At 46.3% G+C, this 20,131-nt stretch overlaps 3 protein-coding genes across 20 annotated transcripts in view; 2 read left to right on the top strand and 1 right to left on the bottom strand.

The window, feature by feature from the left end:
• LOC121596586 (rap1 GTPase-activating protein 1) overlaps positions 1 to 4,882 on the top strand; it is a 160,225-nt gene extending 155,343 nt beyond the window's left edge. For 15 of the 17 annotated variants that reach the window (XM_041921653.1, XM_041921652.1, XM_041921651.1 and 12 more), the window contains 3 exons: positions 49 to 358; positions 503 to 894; positions 978 to 4,882. In XM_041921653.1, coding sequence (XP_041777587.1) covers positions 49 to 358; positions 503 to 894; positions 978 to 1,118 — 843 coding nt within the window. In that variant the 3' untranslated portion in view covers positions 1,119 to 4,882. The remainder of the gene's footprint in view (positions 1 to 48; positions 359 to 502; positions 895 to 977) is intronic. The other 2 variants (XM_041921654.1, XM_041921666.1) reach the window with 1 other exon arrangement.
• Positions 4,746 to 6,157, bottom strand: LOC121596591 (histidine protein methyltransferase 1 homolog). The gene is made up of 4 exons (XM_041921672.1): positions 6,026 to 6,157; positions 5,516 to 5,961; positions 5,199 to 5,455; positions 4,746 to 5,097 (listed from the first exon to the last, which is right to left on the bottom strand). Exons 1-4 carry the CDS (start codon positions 6,084 to 6,086, stop codon positions 4,941 to 4,943), a joined length of 921 nt encoding a protein of 306 aa, XP_041777606.1. The 5' UTR covers positions 6,087 to 6,157; the 3' UTR covers positions 4,746 to 4,940.
• LOC121596588 (probable cationic amino acid transporter) lies at positions 5,205 to 19,470 on the top strand. 2 transcript variants are annotated; one of them, XM_041921668.1, is made up of 9 exons: positions 5,205 to 5,279; positions 11,984 to 12,154; positions 12,286 to 12,480; positions 14,030 to 14,256; positions 14,482 to 14,636; positions 14,792 to 15,180; positions 15,240 to 15,845; positions 15,912 to 16,085; positions 17,817 to 19,470. In XM_041921668.1, exons 2-9 carry the CDS (start codon positions 12,001 to 12,003, stop codon positions 17,987 to 17,989), a joined length of 2,073 nt encoding a protein of 690 aa, XP_041777602.1. In that variant the 5' UTR covers positions 5,205 to 5,279; positions 11,984 to 12,000; the 3' UTR covers positions 17,990 to 19,470. The 2 variants fall into 2 exon arrangements, with proteins under 2 accessions (XP_041777602.1, XP_041777601.1); XM_041921667.1 differs by lacking the exon at positions 5,205 to 5,279 and adding an exon at positions 7,121 to 8,111.
• Positions 19,471 to 20,131: the final 661 nt, after the last annotated feature.

Below are 20,131 nucleotides of genomic sequence, written 5' to 3'. Positions count from 1 at the left end.
GAACCTCCCCCCACGGTGTGACTGAAATTTCAATTTTCCATCTCTTAGATTGGACGATCGCTGTCGAAGAGCAGTACGACTGGGTCGCGCAAATCGCCGAACGATTCGGTTGCCTCCTCGCCGGACATTACGTCCCGGTGTTCGCTTAATCCAACTCTCACCAACAACAACAATAACAATAGTAATGCACCCAACAACAACAACACGATCGGAAAGAATCACCCGAATGGCAGTGCGAACGGTAACGGAGCCAGCGGTAATGCTGCGGCCGGTGGCGGCAACAACAACAATGGCCCAGTGGCCATGTCCGAAACCAGTGACGATTCAAGCCTGAACAGTGTCGATCTCGATCCGATGGGTAAGTGTGTTGTGTGTGTGTGTTTGTCCTTGTAACCCCTCTCCCCGTAGCAGTTCCACTAACATGTTTACTAACCATTTTCCTACCATTTTCTCCTACTTTGGTTTGGTATTTTGCCTTTTTGGTTCGATTTATGATTTAAAGTTTTTCTCCCAACGGTAGATGCTGGCGCTACGTACATCGACAGTGACACGGGGCTGGAGTCGATGTCTTCGGCGGACGCGACCACCAAGGCTTGCTCGCTCTGCCTGGACGGTACGGGCTCGACGAACGGTGGCGGTAGCGTGGTAAGCGTTAGCATCAGTGGCGCAAGCGTTACGATCGATGGGGGCAATGCGCGCGAACTGCGCAACAGTGGCGGTAGTGCGAGCTCGGGCACGGGATCCACTGCTAGTGCAGGGCAGATGGGGGGTAGTGTGGTAGTGGGCCAGGGGGCCGCATCGGTGACGCAGGAAACGCTGCAGCAGGTCGAAGGGATGCGGCAGGAGATAACGCGCCTGAAATGTGATAAACTGGATCTCCTTCGGCAGAATGTGGTAAGTAGGGATTAGCTAGAGCAGACCCGACCTAGACATGGACAGTCCTTTTAACGTGTGTCCCCTTCCTCCTTTTTTTTTAGACCTGCCAACGTGACATCAAGCGTCTACGTGAACGTGAACTATCGCTACAGGGTGACCTGGCCGCCGCCGGCAAAGAGATCCTTCGGTTGCGCGACCTGCTCAAGGAGTGCCTACCGACTGCCGTGGCCGATCCGATCTAAAGGCTCCACATAAAAAAAAACAGACACACATAGACACATCGACATGCCACAGGAAGCAGGATCTTCTTCTGGACGAGTTGTTTGTTTTTGTAACGCCTATGCTTTTGTGTACAGTACACCACTTCCCTTGTTTTCTGTTCGTTATTTTTCCCTTTCGTGTTAAAAACAAAAAAAACTACCCCAAACGTATCCTTTGTGTACAGGTACAGGTGATCGCGACTACACGTTGACCCGTGTATAGAAAATGTGTGTGTGTGTGTGCGCGTGAAAACTGAAAGTTAAGGAGGAATTGAATGTTGGAGGAGGAGTTTGAAAAATCCCAAAATACAAGCATGTAAGCGAGCAGTTCCCTGGTACCTTTCGTTGCAAACATCACTCTATTTATTTCAGTTTACTTCGCTTTAGCATGGAACGACAGTGGCGATGTCTAGCAAGTCGTTAGTTTTGTTATCCATCCCCCCCCCCATCCCCAAAAGGGAAGGAGCAAAGAAACCAATGAATGGTTAGTAATGGAAGGAAGATGAATGAAAAGTATTTACTATGTTAGAATTAGATAGAAAGGACAGCAGCAGTATGGATAGCAGTTGATAGAGAGATCTGTTTTTCTCACTCACACCTTTACGGTGTGGAGGATGGTCTTGTACTAAGACTGTATCTTGTATATATGTAATGCACTATCGATACGCCTAAAGCATTCTGTCCTTGAACGTACGAAGTGAAGCACACTCTCCCAAGCACATAATGTTTTAGTCTGTGTGTGTTCCGCTTTTTTCCTACTTAGAAGCAAACAAAAAGAAAAACGGTCTACAAGACATTTAAACTGCGTGTGGTGTAAGTGTCAATTACCATTTAGAGAGTAACGCAGCGAAGCAGCAGCATTGAAGCGAGGGAAGAGTTTTCCCCTTTTAGAAGGAGAAGGAGAAGGGGAGGGCTGGGGAAGGGAAGTTTGAGAGCTGCTAAAGAGAAACCAAATAATCAAAGAAGAAGATAATATATAAAAAAAACAAAACCTAATGAATGTAGTGGTGTAGTGTTGTGTAGTGTATAGGGTGTTTTAGGATTATGTGCGATGGGACACATAAAGAACAAAACCAGAACTCTATGTGTGTGCGTGTGTGTGTGTGAGTGTAGGGGATCACAGACAAAACACTAACGTTTCTATGTGCAATAATGCGACCTTAATGGCATATAAAATAAAAAAAAACACACACACACACAGAGAAAATCTGTTCGCTGCTCTAGAGTGACACCGAAAGAGCTCAGTATAACAGTATCAACAAACTGTTATACTGAGCGGTTCAGTAGTAGTAGCGGTAGTGCAGTACTAGTGAAGTAGTGATAGCATATGTGTGTATGTATGTGTAGACTAGAGGCAAGCACCACCATCACGCACTCCTCTCCCCCGGGGGTTGAAAAGCAGAAAATGGTGGTGAAAAGCAGCAGGTTCTCCTAAAAGCGGGTTCTCGATGGGTTTTAAGCTATGCACTGCAGGCGCAAGAAGGGGCACTGCACATAATACGCCTAGACTAATGCAGGATGATCGATAGCAAGCGGTATGGCAAGTGCTTTCCCAGTTTCAACTACTACTTACTTCAAACAGGGCTACTTAAACGCCGGAGGCGGTTTTGAGGGGATTTGAATTTTGTGCCCTTACAAAGCTCTCCGCCCGCCGGCCTGCCAGCCACCACCAACACACACACACACACACACACGCAACGTGTCTTTGGATCCCATTTTGTCTTTTTGATTAAGTTTAGAGTATATTAAGCGACGATACATTACAAGAGAGTATAATAAGAAAAGCTACATTTAGGTAAGCTTTTTACCGTATGGGATAAGAGATTTTTCGACTTTTACAAACTTTATGCCTCCCTTCTTCATGTGTGTCTGTGCTCGTCCTTAAGAGCGAACACAATTACACAATTATAGTATTTTTTTTCCGTATGGTATGGTGTAGATAAAACTGATGGAAGAAGGAGAGAGAGAACGAGGATAGAAAGCAGCAAACAAATCAAACCTCAACTGCCTTTTCTAAAAACGTATTTATCCACAATCCCGTTTTTTTTGCGTATATACGCGTATTGTGAAAATTGGGATGGACTGTTTTTCTACGTCCTCTACGTATTTTCCCTTTTCTTCTCCCCCCCACACAGTTCGTGTTTTGAGTGCAATGAGTGCAATGAGAAAGGAAAGGAACTGTGTAAGAACCCATCTAGGGTGAAATAGTAGAAGATGCAGTGTGCAGAATGTAGTAGAGATAAGGGTTTAGCTTTTAATTGTTTTATCACTACCACCACTGAACACACCAATCCCTCCCCCCGCCCCTTCCCGAAACTATCTTTTCCCTTTTTTTCAAAATGCCCCCAGAAAATAGACGCGAGAGACCCCCCCCCCCTCCCTCATCCGAGTATAATGTTAAATCGATACCAAAGTTAACAACATTCCCAAAAGATACCAAGCATAACGAAAAACAAACAAGCAAGCAAGCTCCCTTACTCTATCTCTTGTGACCATCTCAAATGGCGGAACTGTTGTAAAAAAAACCCTTTTCTTCCGTTTACGCGCAGCAGCATCAAAGTCTCTCTTTCGCTCATCTCTTGCTTACGCACATCAATCTTTTGCGCAACGCCTTCGAAGGCGCCTCGGCTCGGCTGCGTAAGAATGTTCATTGTAAGTGTTGTGTGTCATTCGGTGTCATTGTGCATGTGTTTTGCTCGCTTAGTGGAATAGCCAAATAGCCAGAGCTGTGTCAAAGCTGGCCCCCGGCCATCATTATTACACCTACTATCCTTTACACATCAGAGCAAAAAGTACCTACCTGCATTGTAAACAGTATTTGTCGCTTTCTGTTGACGCTTGTTGTTGGTGATGGTGGGATGAAGGAAGGCAGCAGCAGAAGGCCCTCACCACGCTTCACCACGTGTTGGGCGGTGGGGCGCTTATTCTCAGTGTTTTAGGAAATTGTGGAAATGGTAATAGTGGTCGATCCAAAACCCAATCCAATCCCAAAAAAGTATTTTAGCAAACAACACAGATCGCAGATTTAGTAAATGGGATTATAATTGCACGTTGTAGAGAAGCAAGAAAAATAACAAAAAAAAAAGAATACACACACACTCTCTGTAAGGCTATGTTACAGGCTTTAAAGGCTTTTCAATCGATGTGTAAATGTGGAAACAACCCTCTCGCAGATGAAAATAATATCCCAAAATACAGAAATATTACACTCAAACCACTAGTAGAGAAGATGAATTGGTGCAGGATGTAAAGGAGATGGGTGGCACACACATACACACTCACACAAGGCTAGAGTGAAGGATGAATGCGTTTGCATTATAGAGACATTAATTGAGACGGCTGCGAAGATGCGTGTTTATGGTAAAGATTTGTTTGTGTTTTTGAATGAATTATAACAGTTATACCCAAGAGAAAAAGAAGGATTAAAAACACCCCCTTTAACAAAAGAAAAGTACCAACAGAGAAAGAGAGGGAAAGAGAGCTAAATGAAAATAGAACCTTGTTAGAGAGAGAGAGAGAAAGAGATGCTATCTTATTATTATTAAAAAAAAGACCTTTTTAAGAGGGCGCAAAGCAAGAACGTATATACCGATATGGATGGGTGGGAAAACGGCGGAAATTAAAGCAAAGAGAATAGGGAAAGAATATACACAAATACACACACTACTTCTAAACAAAACAAAACTACAACTTAAACTTACGGACATTAGTAGAGTATATATTTTAAATATATCTTTCAAAAACAATTTCTGTGTTTCGTATTCTTCTTTCCTCGTTGTCAACAGTCATCGGAAGCGACTACTGCTACAGCTTTCGGGTGATTCGAACAATCTCGCGCTTCACACCGGACTCACACTTCCACACGACCTCGTGCCGGAAGCGACCGTCCGTGTCGATCGCTTGCTCAAACAGACGGACACCGCCGCCGACACCGAAATAGTACGTCTTTGCTGCTAAATATCTGAGTAGTGAAGGCGTGAATGAAGGAAAATGTCTTAGAACACTGAAAGAAATGAAAGAAAATCGTCGTGCAAAAACGTGGAACTTTTGAGAAAAGGATACACAACGCCACCAGGCTCCAGCTTCCGATCGAACAGTTGCAGCAGTTTGGCGTAGTTCTGCGTGGAGTAGATCGTCTCCGAGGTAAGTATGAGATCGTACGTTTCGTTGTGCTTTTCCGTAAAGCTGCCCCAATCGCCGGAAAAGAATTTCACTTCCACGGGTGTACTCTTCTGCTCCCTCGCCTCGTCACTTTCCGTTGACGAGCGACAGTTAAGGTCGTAGTTGACCATCGTTAGCTTCGTCAGTACATCCTTGTTCTAAAACCAAAGAAAATAGTTAAAAATGTGACTTTCAAAAGACTTCTTTCGATAACGTACGTAATCCTGAAAGTGTACACAGCTGGCCCCCAGCAGCAGTGCCTCGATACCGAGCAGGCCTGCACCACAGCCAAGATCCAGCACCTTCTTCCCGTCAAACTCGGCTCTCCTTTCCTCGCATGTGGCTAAAAATTCTCCCAAATCGTACGTACATTCCCACACCTTTAGGCCACCCTCGTACCGGTTCGGTATTAGGTCCGAGTGGTCCGTCTCGGCCGTCACGATATCGTCTGTGAAGGTTTCATCCAGCAGGGCAAGATGGTTAAGGTAATCGATCGCTAGCTCCGCTCCCGGTGTAAAGGTACTCGTTACATCTGGATTGACGGCAGTTTTGTTGGATTGTAAGGCAAGCTCAAAATCAAGCTCCTCGCAAGGGTACACATCACTGTCTCCGTTTACAGTTGTTTTGCTCTCCTCTGTGCTGGATTCTGGTTTTCTTTCCTCATCTAAAATGATGGAAAGAATGGCGTAAAAACACTTAAACTATTTTTTTTGTTTATATTGCCTTACCCTTCGATGTGGTTGATGGTGATTCGTCTTCCGGCTCTACTTGAAACGAAAATTTAAACATTTCGGAGCAATACTTGGGAAGCACGTGCAAAGACACAGCGGTGATTTGAGAGCGGCACACTGTTTGTAAACATTGTGAGAGCGAGAGGGGTTGAAAGTCGACCGGGATGACAGTTGCTCAAGCCGGATTGAAATGATTGAAACCTACAAACAAGGTTCGTACTGGTTTGTTTGAAAGTGACCGTTAGTGCTTTCGCGATTATAGTACAAAATTTTTCATGAATTATACAATCCAACAGAATAATTAAATAAGCTTATTTTAATATCTCTAACCCAACTTTGTAATCAATAAGGGAGTAAATAATGAAACCAAAAATTCAAACCATCTTCAGTCAAACATCACATTGCATACCGTAAGGCGCTCAGAGCGCACAGAACCCCCAAACAACCATTTTGCTCAGAATCACACCAGTAACACGGGGCGTTATAAAAGAAAAAAAAGTTGTTTCCCATTATCTTATCACCTTTCTCATGGACAACGTGTTTCAAAAATTTATTCATTTTATTAGGCAACCAGCGCATAGCAAGAGGTTGCACAGGCGTGCATCGTCAAAACCCGTCCGCCAAACCGCCTAAATGCACGCCACCTGCAATACATACCACCCAACACGGTAACCACCAGGTTCAACCCAAAAATCAGCAGACGGTCCAGCCCTTCACCCCACCAAAAAAACAAAGCGCACACGCGGTACATTATTTAATTAATTGCGTTGCTCGTTGTTCGGGGACAAATCGGGTTGGCAATGCCTGTGCTGTCCTGTGACCGGACCGGTCGTCAGCAACCGATCCGGCAGGCACAAAATTTGGTCAACTACTAGGCAGACAGGACTGGCGGCAAGCCGTCCAGTTCGTTTCCGGTTTTTTTTCTCTCCCTCTTGTTCAAACACAAACCTTCACCATTGTGCGCAGTCGCGTCCGAGCGAAACGACGTGCCGCTGTGTGTTTCTTTCCGGTCGTCGTGTCGTGTCGTCCGATTCATAACAAACGCCCGAAGGTAGGCTACACCGTGTGATCCACACGGTATCTCTCCTGGTCGGTCTTTAGTTCGGAACGAGCGAGCGCGTAACGTGGTCATCGCGCGTCCAGCACGGGGACCAATTCGTGCGGGAGTTTTTCTCCGTCCGTTTCCCAGCCACGGCGGTGTTTGTGTATGTGTGTGTGTGTGTGTGTGTGTGTTTGTGCAGTGTTTGGGAGGTGGTTAGCCAAGAACGAAAAAACGATTTCTCTCCCCCCACCTGGGGGTAAAGAACTAATTCCGCTAACCGGAACTGGTACACGGGCCACGGGATTGCTACTGATACTGGTCGACTGACTTCCCCCCGTGAGAGGAAGGGCAAACAATGCAAAGTCATAGCTCGGGGCTGCTGGCCTACCGTTGCACGGACTATTGATTGGTTCAGCGCCTTTCAGCGTGTCCCCGATATGTCCTCAAGAAGTGTTTGATCGCTTTTTCCACTTCGGAGCGGGAGACACGTCGAACGTGTTCGAACGACAATTAGGCCACCCGGACACACCCGGAGGGGGAGGGTGGGCCAGTGAGAAACAAAAACAACGACAAAACCCCATCAATCGGGCGAGATTGGTACGTGATTTTTACCGTACGTCGTCCTGAACCCGAGCATCGTCAGGCTGTCGTCATCGCAGTGTGTGAGGTTGTGTGTCGCTCTCTTGCTCGTTACCGTAAACCGGTCATTTCACAGTGGAAGTGTAATTTTTCCATGCCTTCGTTGGGCGCAGCAGGAAACAATCGACCGTATCGGGGGGCTAGTGTGTTTCTGTGTGGCGGTGGCTTCGATTCGATATCGTTCCATTTGCACTAGAGATTAATGGCGGTGGCGGTGACGGTGTGTGTGTTTGATAAGCCAATAGTCAAAGTCGATCAATAGTGTGCGGCGTCAATTGATTGGATCGTAAGTGAGTGAGCGCTTTTTTGGCGTATCTTTTTCTATTGTTTACAACTCCAAAGCAGTTCGTCGTTCATTCCACTGCAATCTTTCCAACCCCACTAGACGACGCAATTAAGCAAGTAAGTAACAATCGGAAAGAGGGAACAACTTCCCTCCCGCAAACTAGTACGAATTGGCTAAGCTCTCTCTATGCCCGAGGGCACGGAAAACTACTCGTATAATCTTTATCGATCGATTTTCGGCGTATGTGACCAAGACCCCTGGAGGAAGGTGGTAGGGCGAACAATGGAGGGCAGGGTGGCAATGTTGTTGCTTTTTGGTTCCCTGTTTTGTTTGTGTGTGTCTGCGCGCGAGTGTTGCGATAGTTGCTATTTGGGTTCAAAAAGCTTTCCTGCAAGGCGGTGGGGGGGATGTTACGTGATGTCGGGGACGCAGTAGGAAGCATTATCTGTTGGCCGTTTTTCTACGTGAGGTTATGTTTAAATATGTTTATTATTTCAATTTTCGTCGCAGCACTTGTTTTGGAACGTTTTTTAAACGTTTTTGCAACAGCACACTAACGAACGCCTAAAAGTATACTACACTTATGCCGTCCAAAGTGCTGCCTTTGTGTTTTCATAAATTCGTTGCATACCCACAGGCGCTTTGTACGCTCAGCGCAACCGAGACGAGAGCTTTGAATTGAAGATCGAGTCTTCGTGTAAAAATGTAGAGTCATTAATTCTCGGAATGAAATGCTTTCATAAGAAAGGAACAGCTACAAATTGCCACCAAGAGCGCACGTGAAAGCAGTTTCATCATGCAGATTGCATGACTTACGGCGTTTTGTCAATAGGATTTTTCTCTTAATACTCTGAATTGTGTTTTGTATGCGGAGATGATATTCATGTTGTCGTGTTTCTATTCTATTTGGTGCCTTGGTAATTATTAATACTTAAAAGATGATACTTTGAGCGCTTTTACGCTTTGTAACATTTGCTATCAATTTAATTTATTTTGAAAAAAAAAATTTACAAAAAATGAACGTTACATTGCATCCCTTCAGGCTCTCAAAAAGACCACAAAAAAAGATTAAGATTTACCTTTGCCGTCCCATTCTATGTTTGTAAATAGCTAAATACGCATTTCGATTGATTTATTCAGATCCCCGAAGGTCCTACTACCAAAAAAGAATTCCGGCTCATAAATCACAAATCAAAACGCCTAAAGGTATGCACCACTGAGCTTAAAACATGCTTTTTATGGCTTTAACAGCTTGGTCAGCTCGTGTCTACCATTGCCACACCACACCCAACTGTACCGCTCCGAGGGTGGGGCAATCATAAACAAAAATGGCAAAGCAAAATTCATGACAAACCGGTATGATATATCCCCCGCCAGTAGGACAGAAACATTGTGTACTGAAGAATCCCGATAAAATAGGTTTTTTTTTTTCTCTCTGTAGCTGTATTCTAACACAAAGGACGTTACTGTTCCTTTCCCCGGCCCGGGAAGCAACAAATAAGAAATCAATCGTCACTTGCAAAAGCGACTTGTTACGGATCTCGACCTCAACCAGCTCCACCAAAACTCCAACACAAAGCAGGATCATTTGTCTTCGTTTCGTCCTGCTACCATGCTACCCGTGCGGTTGTCGCTACATTACAGAGTACATTACATTGCCTGTCGGTGGCTGCCATCAAGGCACGCGGTGGCCAAACTGTTGCCGAATTGTGCAGCCCAACCTGTGGTGTACAGCAACACACCTTTCACTTGTTGTTTGGAAATCGATCTCACCGGCACAGAACTGGCAGTCGTAGGCCTGTCAGCGCAGGAACCTTGGCTAATTATGTTGTCAATGTAGCTGACGAGCCTGACGATCGGTAAAAATCGAGAGTCGAGTGCTTTACCGAAAGTAAAGCTCTGGCGGTTCCGTGTCTTGCGGAATGTACGCTTTGCTCAAATACGGTCTAAATAGCCGCCGGACCGGTGTGATGAATGTTTTCGGAAACGAGTTTTCTTTTCACCGAAGGACAAAGTATTTTCGCATGCGACCTGGGGGTCTGGATTTCGTGCCTGAGCTCATTAGCTACGAGTGGAACGGACAGACTCTTTTCGGGTGGAACCGTGCAGCGGGCAAGAATTACGAGCCCCTGATGTTGCTCGATTCTTATGTTTTTTGCGTGAAATAAAAACAACCTGTGCTATAGCCAGGATTTGTTTTGTACCGTTCTGAAGGGGCACAGTAGTCGATCGATTTTGCTTCTCATTATTCGAGGCGAGTTTGCTATTTTAGAAGGGCGAGGGAAACGAGACCTTTGCCAATTGAATTTATATTCGAGCGTGTATCGCTATAAATGTTGGCGTGTCTAGCTCAAACAAAATGCTTCACCGTAGAGCAAGTTCTTGGGATTTGCTTTCCTTCCATTGCAGTAACGGCTACATCAATAACATTTGCTTAAAGTTAAAAGGATTCCTAGAACGTATCGCATCTAACGTACGATCGAAATCCAAAGGTTTAATCCACGCCGTATGTTATGGAATCCTCAAGCCCCGGACCAAGTCTACCGTGCCAACGAGTTAGTGTTGCTCCGTTGCAATGCTTAAGCCAATAATACCGCCACTGACTGGATACTATATTGCTACTCTCTCGCTCTCTAGCTTATCGTTAATACCATCACAAAACGACACTTCAGGAAGGACGATCGTCTAGTAGCATTTTCTCTTCGAAAATTTGCTGCAAAGTTATAATGATACTAAAGTTCAGAGTGTTTAGAGCCAGGAGAAAAGATGTTAAATAATTGTTCCAAACTCCCCATTTGTATAACTTGTTTTGACATCCATTTAGTCATACTTTACTCTCGCACTAACTCCCGCTGCTCAACTCAGTGGAACTAGTTCGTCGTATGCTTCTCACAAGGGTCCATAGATATCCAACATGGTATCTATGTTAATAATTGCTCTTAACAAGCTGTTAAGAATGTAACATATGGCCAATCTGTGGTACAGAAAACACAACGTTGATGCTTTTGCTCTGCGAGTTGCATACATTAAGGCGAAACAAGTGTTTTAAGTGGGGCTTGTTTGTTAGAACTATTCCGGACGAAGGAGCCGCTCGTATGTTGCTGTCCCTTAGCTATGCTTAATTTAATGTTGAAGTCCAGAGGTTCAATTTTTCGCTCTTTCAATTTATCCCGACAGAGGGTTGTGTAATTGTTTTAAAACATTTAATGATAAGAAGAGTAATTGGCAGAGGGATGTCTTTTTTTAGTTTACATATTAATTGAAACAATTCACAATAATCACAATAATCATTAACGAGTTTGTGAAGCTAAAAGTTACAACAAAAAAATAAAAAAAATAAAAGAAAATTACCTTGCATAACTTCAGGCGCCGAGTTGAAAAAATAAACTCCCAAATTGGGCCATTTTCGAGTAGAGAGATATATCACTGTGCTTCCCAAAATCTATCAACAAGTACACCAACGGGATGTGGGCAAAGTCACTCGATCCTTTCGCCCTTCGGTCCTTCAACTTTGCATTTCGTATTCATTATTTCGTTTCGCTAAGACACTCAGCCAACAAACCAGCCAACCAATCGCTCCAATACCTTGCGCAATATCACCTGACATTCGATACGAGTGCTGTTGTTCTTTTCGTCTGCCACGTCTCGTTCCACCCTGGGACCTTGGTTTACATCAAACAACCTTGCCATAATGCAAAACATCCGCTCTGCTGTACGCTAACGATTCGCGTGCCTCTTTGCCTTTGTGAACGTGTGTACCTAAAGTGTAAACCGATCCGTCCCGGCGACCGGTTCGTCTTCGTGCCCGGGACGACCGTTTCACGTTCATGCATAACATTACTTAACGTCCTTAAAGCGTGCCGCCTCCCCTTCCTTCATCTGTCTCCCTGTTCAAAATGTGGAATGTTGTTGGGGATGCGGGAAGAATGCTTTAAAACATATTTTATCCCACGTTTCTCGTTTCTCGTTCTCCCTCGCGTGGCGTCAGTTGGCAGCGATTTCCCGATGGCGAATCTGTTCGAGTGCGTCGTCAGCGGAACCGGCAGCCGGTGGATGGTGGGCACGCTCATCCTGACACACTTGATCGCGTACAATGAGGCGGGCGGTCCGGGGCTGATGATAGGGATGGCGCTCGCCGCCCTGTACGCCGCCCTGGCCGGTAAGTAACCACACGACACGCAACACACGCGACCACACCGACCTGTCAGCAAATCATACGACTCGGGGTTCGATTCGAGAGGGGCTCGCATTTCTCACACCTCACATACAACTTCCTCTTCTTTGTTCCAGGCACGTGCAAATCGGGCATCAAATCGCTACAGATCTCGTACATTCGCACCACGCACCGGGTCGACTTCTTCTGCCTGTTTCTGGCGAAGTGGATGGACATATTGGCCCTGTTTTCGGCCTGTGCCGTGCTGGTGCGTACGCTCAGCTCCTGCCTCGACGCCATGACCGGCGGGCTGGCGAGGATGTATATTTTAGGTAAGTGTGTGTGTGTGTGTGTGTATGGGTCCTTATGTGTGTGGATCCTTAGGTGTCGTCCGCGACAGGCTCATATTCTCCGAAGTGAGAAATTGCTCTCGAGTGGAGGTGGGATCCATGGACGAGGCAGCGCTGGACCAGGATCTTGTCCGTGACAAATTGCTTCCAACAGCCACAGCCAACTGTGACGCATACTGGAGGCGCACTCATCGTTCATCAAAGAGAGAGAGAGACGGCGAAAGACTGTTGACGAGCGACGGTAAACGGTTTAATGCTGGTTTAACAATGATTGCGTTATAATGAAATTTACGTAAGCAGTGCCGACGCACCGCCAAGTCTATCCCACCCAAGCCGAAAGGACGTGCTGGGAGAGAAGAAAATTTCATTTTCCTTTCAACAAAATTTAACCATGACGGTTTGGGGGGATATAAATAGGTGAAACTTCAAAAATGTTCTCTCAGAAAGATGCTTCGCCCACTTCGGCGACCGAAAAATAGAAAAAAAAAAACACAAAAACAGCGTTTACAAAACACCAAAACGCGTTATTTTGTTCGGGCGTATTGCATACCGTAGGGCGCATCGGACTGAAGCCACTGGGGAACTGTATGCAATCTGCGTAGCAAAACAAACCCGCTTTGGGTGATGTTTTTCCTTCCACACACACACAAAGCTTGTTTGTTGCTTTGTGAGTTTGGTATCTGCCTTTCCACCTTCACCATGGCAACGTGACAGCATGGGAAGCAACAGTCAGAGCAAAGGCTTTTTTTAAACGGTTCCGGTCTCCGACCATCCCGAGAGGATTACACCGGTGGCGGTGGTTAATCACTAAACGCAACGCCATACGCAACCGAGCACGGCAAAGTGTGCAAAAGGTACAGAAGCGTTGAAGCATGAGCATGAGCCACATTCAAAGTGATTTCGGGCAATTAATTCTGTGAGTGATTTTCCAGTTTCCACCCCGCGCTCTCTATGTAAGAGGGAAGGGAATATTTTGCCTTTTTACTGGGAATTTCCACCACAAAAGCAGAAAAGGTGGGGTTTTAGGCTTTTGAAAGCAATGTGACAATTAATTTCCTGGAAGCTAACAGAAAAAGTGCTACGTGATACCCAGTCTGCGTTGTGCATTGCATACTTTTAGGCGAATTTAACAACTCGGTAAATAAACCACTATTAAAAACGCCCAAAAGTATGCAATTGAAACAACAAACCTTTGCTTTTGCACAATAAAAGTTACGATTCCCTTGTTTCCGCTTCTTTCTCACACGAACACGCACGAATCAATGGCCTTGTAATTTTAAACTGAATACATTATTATTGTATCTCACCACCTCGCCGCAATCCTATGCCACATAATTGTGCCTGTCACATAATTTCATACCTCGCTTGTGCCTTCGCATACCGAGCAGAGAGCACAGAGCACGCGCGTGTGAATGTTTAATTAACCCCAGGGATCCTCGTCGCTTCATTTCATTTTCCAATGAAACATCGGATGGAGATGTTAATTTAAGCTCGTCTGTTTTGTTTTTCCCCTCTCCTCTCGCCCCAAAAGGACGTAACTCACCCGCCAACGAACCCTGGCCGGACGTAATCGGCGTGGTGGTCATCTTTATCGTAACCGGCATGTTTATGCTCGGGCTGGAAAACACCCGAATCTTTGGGCTGCTGATGATGGCGGGCGTGCTGCTCGTCGGCACACTGATTGTCATCATTACGGGGCTGCGCGGCAATCCGGCCCTGTTCCGTACCGAGCCAATACTGCCGCAAGGAGTCGTCGGGGTAAGTGAGATTACGCGTGAACTGGGACGATGCTTCTTCTAGTGCGAGCGAAAGTACCGGCCGCACACGACCGACGACGGCAAAGTCGTTTTTTACCTCGCTCTTTCTCCCTCCACCCCGCTTTGTGTGCTATCTTATCGTGTTGTAACGGAGGGCGAGGGTGAGCAAAAAACAAGCTGGCTAATGAAGTTTTCGCTGCCTTTGGTCGTTGCTCGTTTCTTGCAGCTCCTTTCCGGGACGGCACTGTCAACGTTCACTTACTCGAACGATTTACTAAACGGTAATTACATCAAACGTCTCCTGGGATTGGTCGTTATCCTGCTAGTTTTACTATCGACCGAGCTAGTCGGCGCGTGCTTAACGATGCTGATAAAATTCAGGTTAGTGTGCACGATACTACCTCATCACTTGCCCCACAAACACTGCCAATAGGGCGATAAATTTGATGACGACAACCAATTAAGACATTCGAAAAGGGAGAGGGGGTTCGGCCCCGTCTGTTTTCAATTAACCGTAAACCTCCAACTCTCTGCAGCTCTAGCCACGATTATGAAGCCGTCCCGATACTGTCCATCCTGGAGCTGAAGGACTTTCACAAGCTCATACCGGCCGTTGCCTGTCTGCTCGTGCTCACCTGTTCCGGTGCCCTACTGGAGCTGTTTCCCGAGATGTACACCGAAATCGTCCAGCTAACCACGTCCGATTGGCGCATTCTGGCGAAACAGATCGGTTACGAAAACCGGGACAGTGGCAGCCCGACCCTAACCATCTTTACTGGGGGTAGTCTGTGCGCGATGCTTGCCTTTGCCTGTCCGCTGGAAAATCTCACCTACATACTGGCCGCAAGCAGTGTGCTGGCGACGCTGCTTCGATCGTTTCACTTTCTTTATCTACCGTTTCGTCCGCACTATCTCGCGCAGCAAAGTAAGTAAGCTTTTGGATGTGATTTTCCTTTTGTAACTCACCTGTTTTTTCGTTTGCAGACGAGTCCAGCCTTGGCTACAGTCGGTTGAACACGGGCAATCGATCTTCCTCCACTTCCGGCCAGGCAAACACCACCAACGGGCTGCGTGCTGCACATAGTCGTCGCTCCAGTCTGTGGTGCTTTAAGTCGTCCAACTTTTGCTCCTCAACGAAAGCCGCCCTGGCACATCACGTCCTGCCCGGCAGTCGGGCTGGTATGTCACACACGCTGAACGGTGGCAGTCGGGAGGAGCACGAACGGGAGTGGTTGCTACTGGGTGAACCATCCTCACCGAAGGGACCACCACACAGTCCACCCGGGACGGTGGAGTCAACGGTGCTGTCCGATCAGATCTCCGACATTGAGTGTATTGCACTGGCCAAGCCGGAAAACATGGACAGTGAGGACAGCTCTACGGACATTGATGCCATTGTGGATGAGTACCGGCAGAAGGTGACCGTTTCGACGGCGGGGTACACGTCCGATGGGGACACGTTGCGGTTGCCGACCGCTAACAGCTGGTACCTGGCGATCATCTTCATTGTGCTGATCGTACTGGGGAGTGTGATAACCGCGTCCGGGTTGATGCTGTGGGATACAATTATGATCATTGCTGGAGTTAATGGTATGTAAAGAGGCTTTCAGTTTTTGATTTAATGCGTAATTACCTTGGTGTATTTTTCTGTTTTAGTGGTTTTCATTCCAGCAACAATTCTGCTGCTCTTTCCGCGGTATGATCAGGCAAGCTCCACATCGGCAACGCCGGCCCTGATGAGCTGCGTGCTAACTGTGCTCGCATCGTTCATCCTGTTCTCGGCCTCCTTTGCACAGTCGTGGCCAGCGTTGTTGCTATGGTTTCTGGCAGGTTAGTATTCTCAAGAGATTTGACGCACTAGAAACAGTTGCAGCATCTCGTAGTGTCAGCGCCGTCGCATGTCGCAAGGATGCACAATCAGGTATTTCGTCGGAAGATGCTGTCTCAAGATACGATATGTTCAGGAGTGACTCACTTACTCACATACTTATCCGGCGCTCCGGCGGTCTTGGCCTGTCTCAGGAGTGTCCGAGTACCTCTCACGGTCTAGCATCTTCTTCTGCCAATCCGGTATTTCCCATCAGCCATCCTGCCACCTCAATTAGGGCCTACCACGCCTTCTCTGTCCTTGTGGACGGCCTAAAAAGACTTTATTGGGCTGGGTCGTCCGTTTCCATGCGTACAACACGGCCAGCCCACCGGAGCCTAGCGAGCTTGATACGCTGCTCGACAGTGAGGTCCAGCCGTACAATCTCATATAGCTCATCGTTATAACGGTTCCTCCATTGTCCTTCCACACATACGGGGCCAAGGAAGCTTCTAAGCATCTTCCTCTCAAACGCGGCTAAGAGGGTTTCGTCAGATTAAGACAGTGTCTATGTCTCAGAGGCGTATGGCAGGCGTACCGTTACTCATACCGGTACTATATAGGTGCTATATAGTGCCAGCTTCATTTTCCGGCTGTAAAATGTCCGATTGGCAGCCATCAACATTGTGCGCAACTCAACCACCATGCTATTGTCGTTGCTGACCTTTGACCCGAGATAGGTGAATTCTGAGACGACTTCAAAAGTACGTTCACCCATCTGTACGTCACGCATACGTAAGTTTGGATTTGTTGTTGGTACGGTCGCTGATGTTGCCACCATCAGTTTGGTCTTTACCTCGTTTATCTACAATCCGAGGTTCTCTGCCGCCTGCTCGATCGCTAGGTACGCTTCTGCTACATAGGAGAGCCGCAGACCAATGATGTCTGTATCATCAGCGTATGCCAGTATCTGGGTAGAAGCCTTATCACTTTGGCCGGGATTCTAAAAGAGCTCATAGCGTCGTATAGTTTTAACCTGGCTATGCTATCATATACAGCTTTGAAGTCAATGAAGAGATGGTACGTGTCGTATCAGTATTCTGCCATCTACTCCAAGATCTGCCGCGTGGTGAACGAGAGACCCACTATAAGCTCCAAATGTTAGTACGCTATGCAATCATCCCGAAACACCGGGCGAGCACGTCTCCAGCAGGCTGTCATAGAAACTGAACTGACAACACCTGTCCACCCATTCAATGCACTGCGATCATCTGTTTGGATAACAGCCGCATCAGCTGAGCATCCTATCCCTCCGTTCGAGCTTACTCCCGGATCAGTAGCTCCACCTGGCTCTGTGGCAAACAGACTGCATTGCACAGGAGCTAAGCTTGAAGATGCGATAGCGACGCTTCGAATTCACATCTGGAAGGAATTCTATCTTGATGAACACTGCACCTGTCACTGCATCTCTGAGATATCTTTCAAACGGATTTCAGGAATTCTAAAACGACGATGTTGGTTAACAAGGGCTTTTGGTTAAAAGAACGAATGATGATCTTTAGGCTGATTGGGAATCAAAAGATTGTTGCTCTTCAGTGACTTACCAGGCGTTCAAGGAACATCTGATAGGGATACAGTATTAAGGCATAGCTTTGACTGACTCTCTGAGACATCTTTTCTACGGATTTCAGGAATTCTGAGACGACAAAACAAGCAACTTAATAATAGCTTTTTTAATAACCCCCAAAAAACAGGACTATTTCTCTTCATCCGCTGCGACACCTGGTGCTGCCTCTGCTTGGACCGACCGGGCAGCGGCCAAACGACACTCATCACGAGCGTGTCCACCACCAAGACGACCACCATTCGCGTACCCCGCCCACCAAAGGGTGCCATCATTCAGGCACGCATTGCCGGGCACAGCTGACACTCGGATTCGACCGATAGCGAGCTGTTCGAGGACGAGGACACGGTCGAGGAATGGACTGACTGATGGATCGAGGAACACACCACCACTGCAGCCCATTGTGGTGTGGCGGTGTAGAGAGAGCGACAGAGAGAGAGAGAGAGAAAGGTGCTTCCACCGTCATCGGAAACGGGTTGGAAGATGGGGTGATCAACGATCGAACGATCAATAGAGCAGAGGATGAATGATCACGTTCCAGTGTTTTCGTACCTAAATCTCTGTGAATGTGTGTGTGTGTGTGTATGTCATGTATGTGAGTGTGTGTTTGTGTGTAACAACCATCCATCCGTTTCATTGACTCCCACCGGAAATGCCCATTTCCCGGAGCCCGGAGGGAGTCGTCGTTGAAAAAAAGGGCAATGATTGCATATATATGTGAATGTGATACGATAAAAACCAAAGGAAATACGAGTGAATGCCTCCTGAAGTAGGAAGAAGGGTAGTACTAGTCAGATGGTAGATTAGAAGTTTCTCTCTTTTTGCAATATTCTTAGCCCGCATGTGACAGAGCAAGGACGGGCAGGAATGGGTCGACGTTGAGCGAACGTTAGCCTCCGTCAATTAATAGATACAGAAAACGACATTTACACAACGAACAATTCAAATAGTGCTTTTGTTTTTGAATGAACAACCGGCCCAACCCAATTTGCGGTAGAGATAGAGAAAGCCAAACTAAAGCTATTCCGATGTATTCTCTTTTAAATCAAATCACTCACTCGAGCCTAACTTGTGCGGCCTTCAGCAAAACCAATGATTGTAGTACTAGTAGATAGCGCGGTTGCGAGGTTTTCGGTTCGCATTTTGCAAAACAGTTTTGCAGCCTCTTTTTTGCGGCAGCCTCCGTAGTTGAAGCTGGATGGTAGAGACCAGATAGTCCCGGAAGGAATGCCGGAAGGTGATAAAAATATATACATATTTTTGCAACAACCGGAAGGCTTTAGTGCAAATGTCGAGTCGCGTAGTTGCGTAGTTGTTTTAAAGCATTTTTTGAAGAGAAGCTAAAGGGAGCAGGCGAATAGTAGCATTTGTTAGTAGAAAACGGTTTTTTGGGCGGGGGAATGGGGGATGCAGCATTAGGGTAGGAAGTGCCCCGGTGGAAGGAAATAACAAAAAAGGGAATTGGTTTACTATATGGTTTTCCGGGTAAGAGGTGGTGGTTCCACTTTCTTCTCGGTGGGCAATGTTACACGACACAGAGAGACAGACGGAGGATGAAGGAAACGCTATTTTAATTAATCTTCTCGCTAGCTCTGCATGTTTCTGAGTGGTTTCGAATAAGATTCATCTTCGCCCACCCCTATACTGAGCCGTGAGCTCACAAAACAGTCTGCTGTGCTTGTGGAAAGTTGTATATGGAACTGTTTTTCCTCCAATTTGGTGTGTGTTACCGCTGTACTGTATAAAAGGATGATTTAAAATAAAGTGTTCCTTAAGCTACTAAATACCTGTTCGGAGGGGAATTTTGAAGAGAAATTTAAGCGCTCCGCGCGCAGCACATTCAGAGTTCAGAGTCAAACAAAATTCGGCACTACTTTTTGTTTCGTAGAATTCGTTGAGTTTCGTTCAAATTTGAATGGCTTGATGACAGTTGGCTTACAACAGGTTCACCCAAGGAACAAAACTAATGGCAACGAAAAATGCATGTGATCCTACGACCTGGGTCTATACAAATATGGCAAGATTTTTTTTGTTTTGCCTAATCACATGAAATGATTTTGAAGGAGAAATGAATGAATTTTGTTGAGGTTTATTTGTTATAGGAACATTTACGGTCACCTTTTCATAACAAAACGATAAAAGAAATGACAGCGATGGAAAAAGAAATTTGAAACAAAAATTGTTCATACGTTGATTTTGCATTGTGAATTAATGATCTGCTCTTTGGAGTCGGAGTCATCCGGATTCATCCGGAATCACCCGGAGTTGTTTAAAGTTGAAGTCAGCCGGAGTCGGAGTCATTCGGAGTCGATCGGAGTCAACCGGAAACGGAGTTGGTCGGAGTCAAAAGGAGCCGTCCGGTGCAATGTGCCTGTGATCAGGCATTTCATTTCGAAGTGTTTTCTTCTTTTCCTTTGAGTGTGCACTTCGTATACAGGACTTTGT

Source organism: Anopheles merus, chromosome 3R, assembly GCF_017562075.2.
Source record: "Anopheles merus strain MAF chromosome 3R, AmerM5.1, whole genome shotgun sequence".
Classification (NCBI taxonomy): Eukaryota; Metazoa; Arthropoda; class Insecta; order Diptera; family Culicidae; genus Anopheles; species Anopheles merus.
The sequence above is the reverse complement of the archived record's forward strand: the minus strand, read 5'-3'. Positions and strand labels throughout refer to the sequence as shown.

What these genes read in the sequence shown, in the direction of transcription:
- LOC121596591 (XM_041921672.1), bottom strand. Translation starts at nt 6,086, where the DNA reads ATGTTTAAATTTTCGTTTCAAGTAGAGCCGGAAGACGAATCACCATCA. An exon ending in ACCATCAACCACATCGAAGG is followed by an intron (nt 5,962 to 6,025) that starts GTAAGGCAATAT and finishes CCATCATTTTAG; the next exon opens with ATGAGGAAAGAAAACCAGAA. An exon ending in GTGTACACTTTCAGGATTAC is followed by an intron (nt 5,456 to 5,515) that starts GTACGTTATCGA and finishes CTTTGGTTTTAG; the next exon opens with AACAAGGATGTACTGACGAA.
- LOC121596588 (XM_041921668.1), top strand. Translation starts at nt 12,001, where the DNA reads ATGGCGAATCTGTTCGAGTGCGTCGTCAGCGGAACCGGCAGCCGGTGG. An exon ending in CCTGTACGCCGCCCTGGCCG is followed by an intron (nt 12,155 to 12,285) that starts GTAAGTAACCAC and finishes TCTTTGTTCCAG; the next exon opens with GCACGTGCAAATCGGGCATC. An exon ending in GCACTATCTCGCGCAGCAAA is followed by an intron (nt 15,181 to 15,239) that starts GTAAGTAAGCTT and finishes TTTCGTTTGCAG; the next exon opens with ACGAGTCCAGCCTTGGCTAC.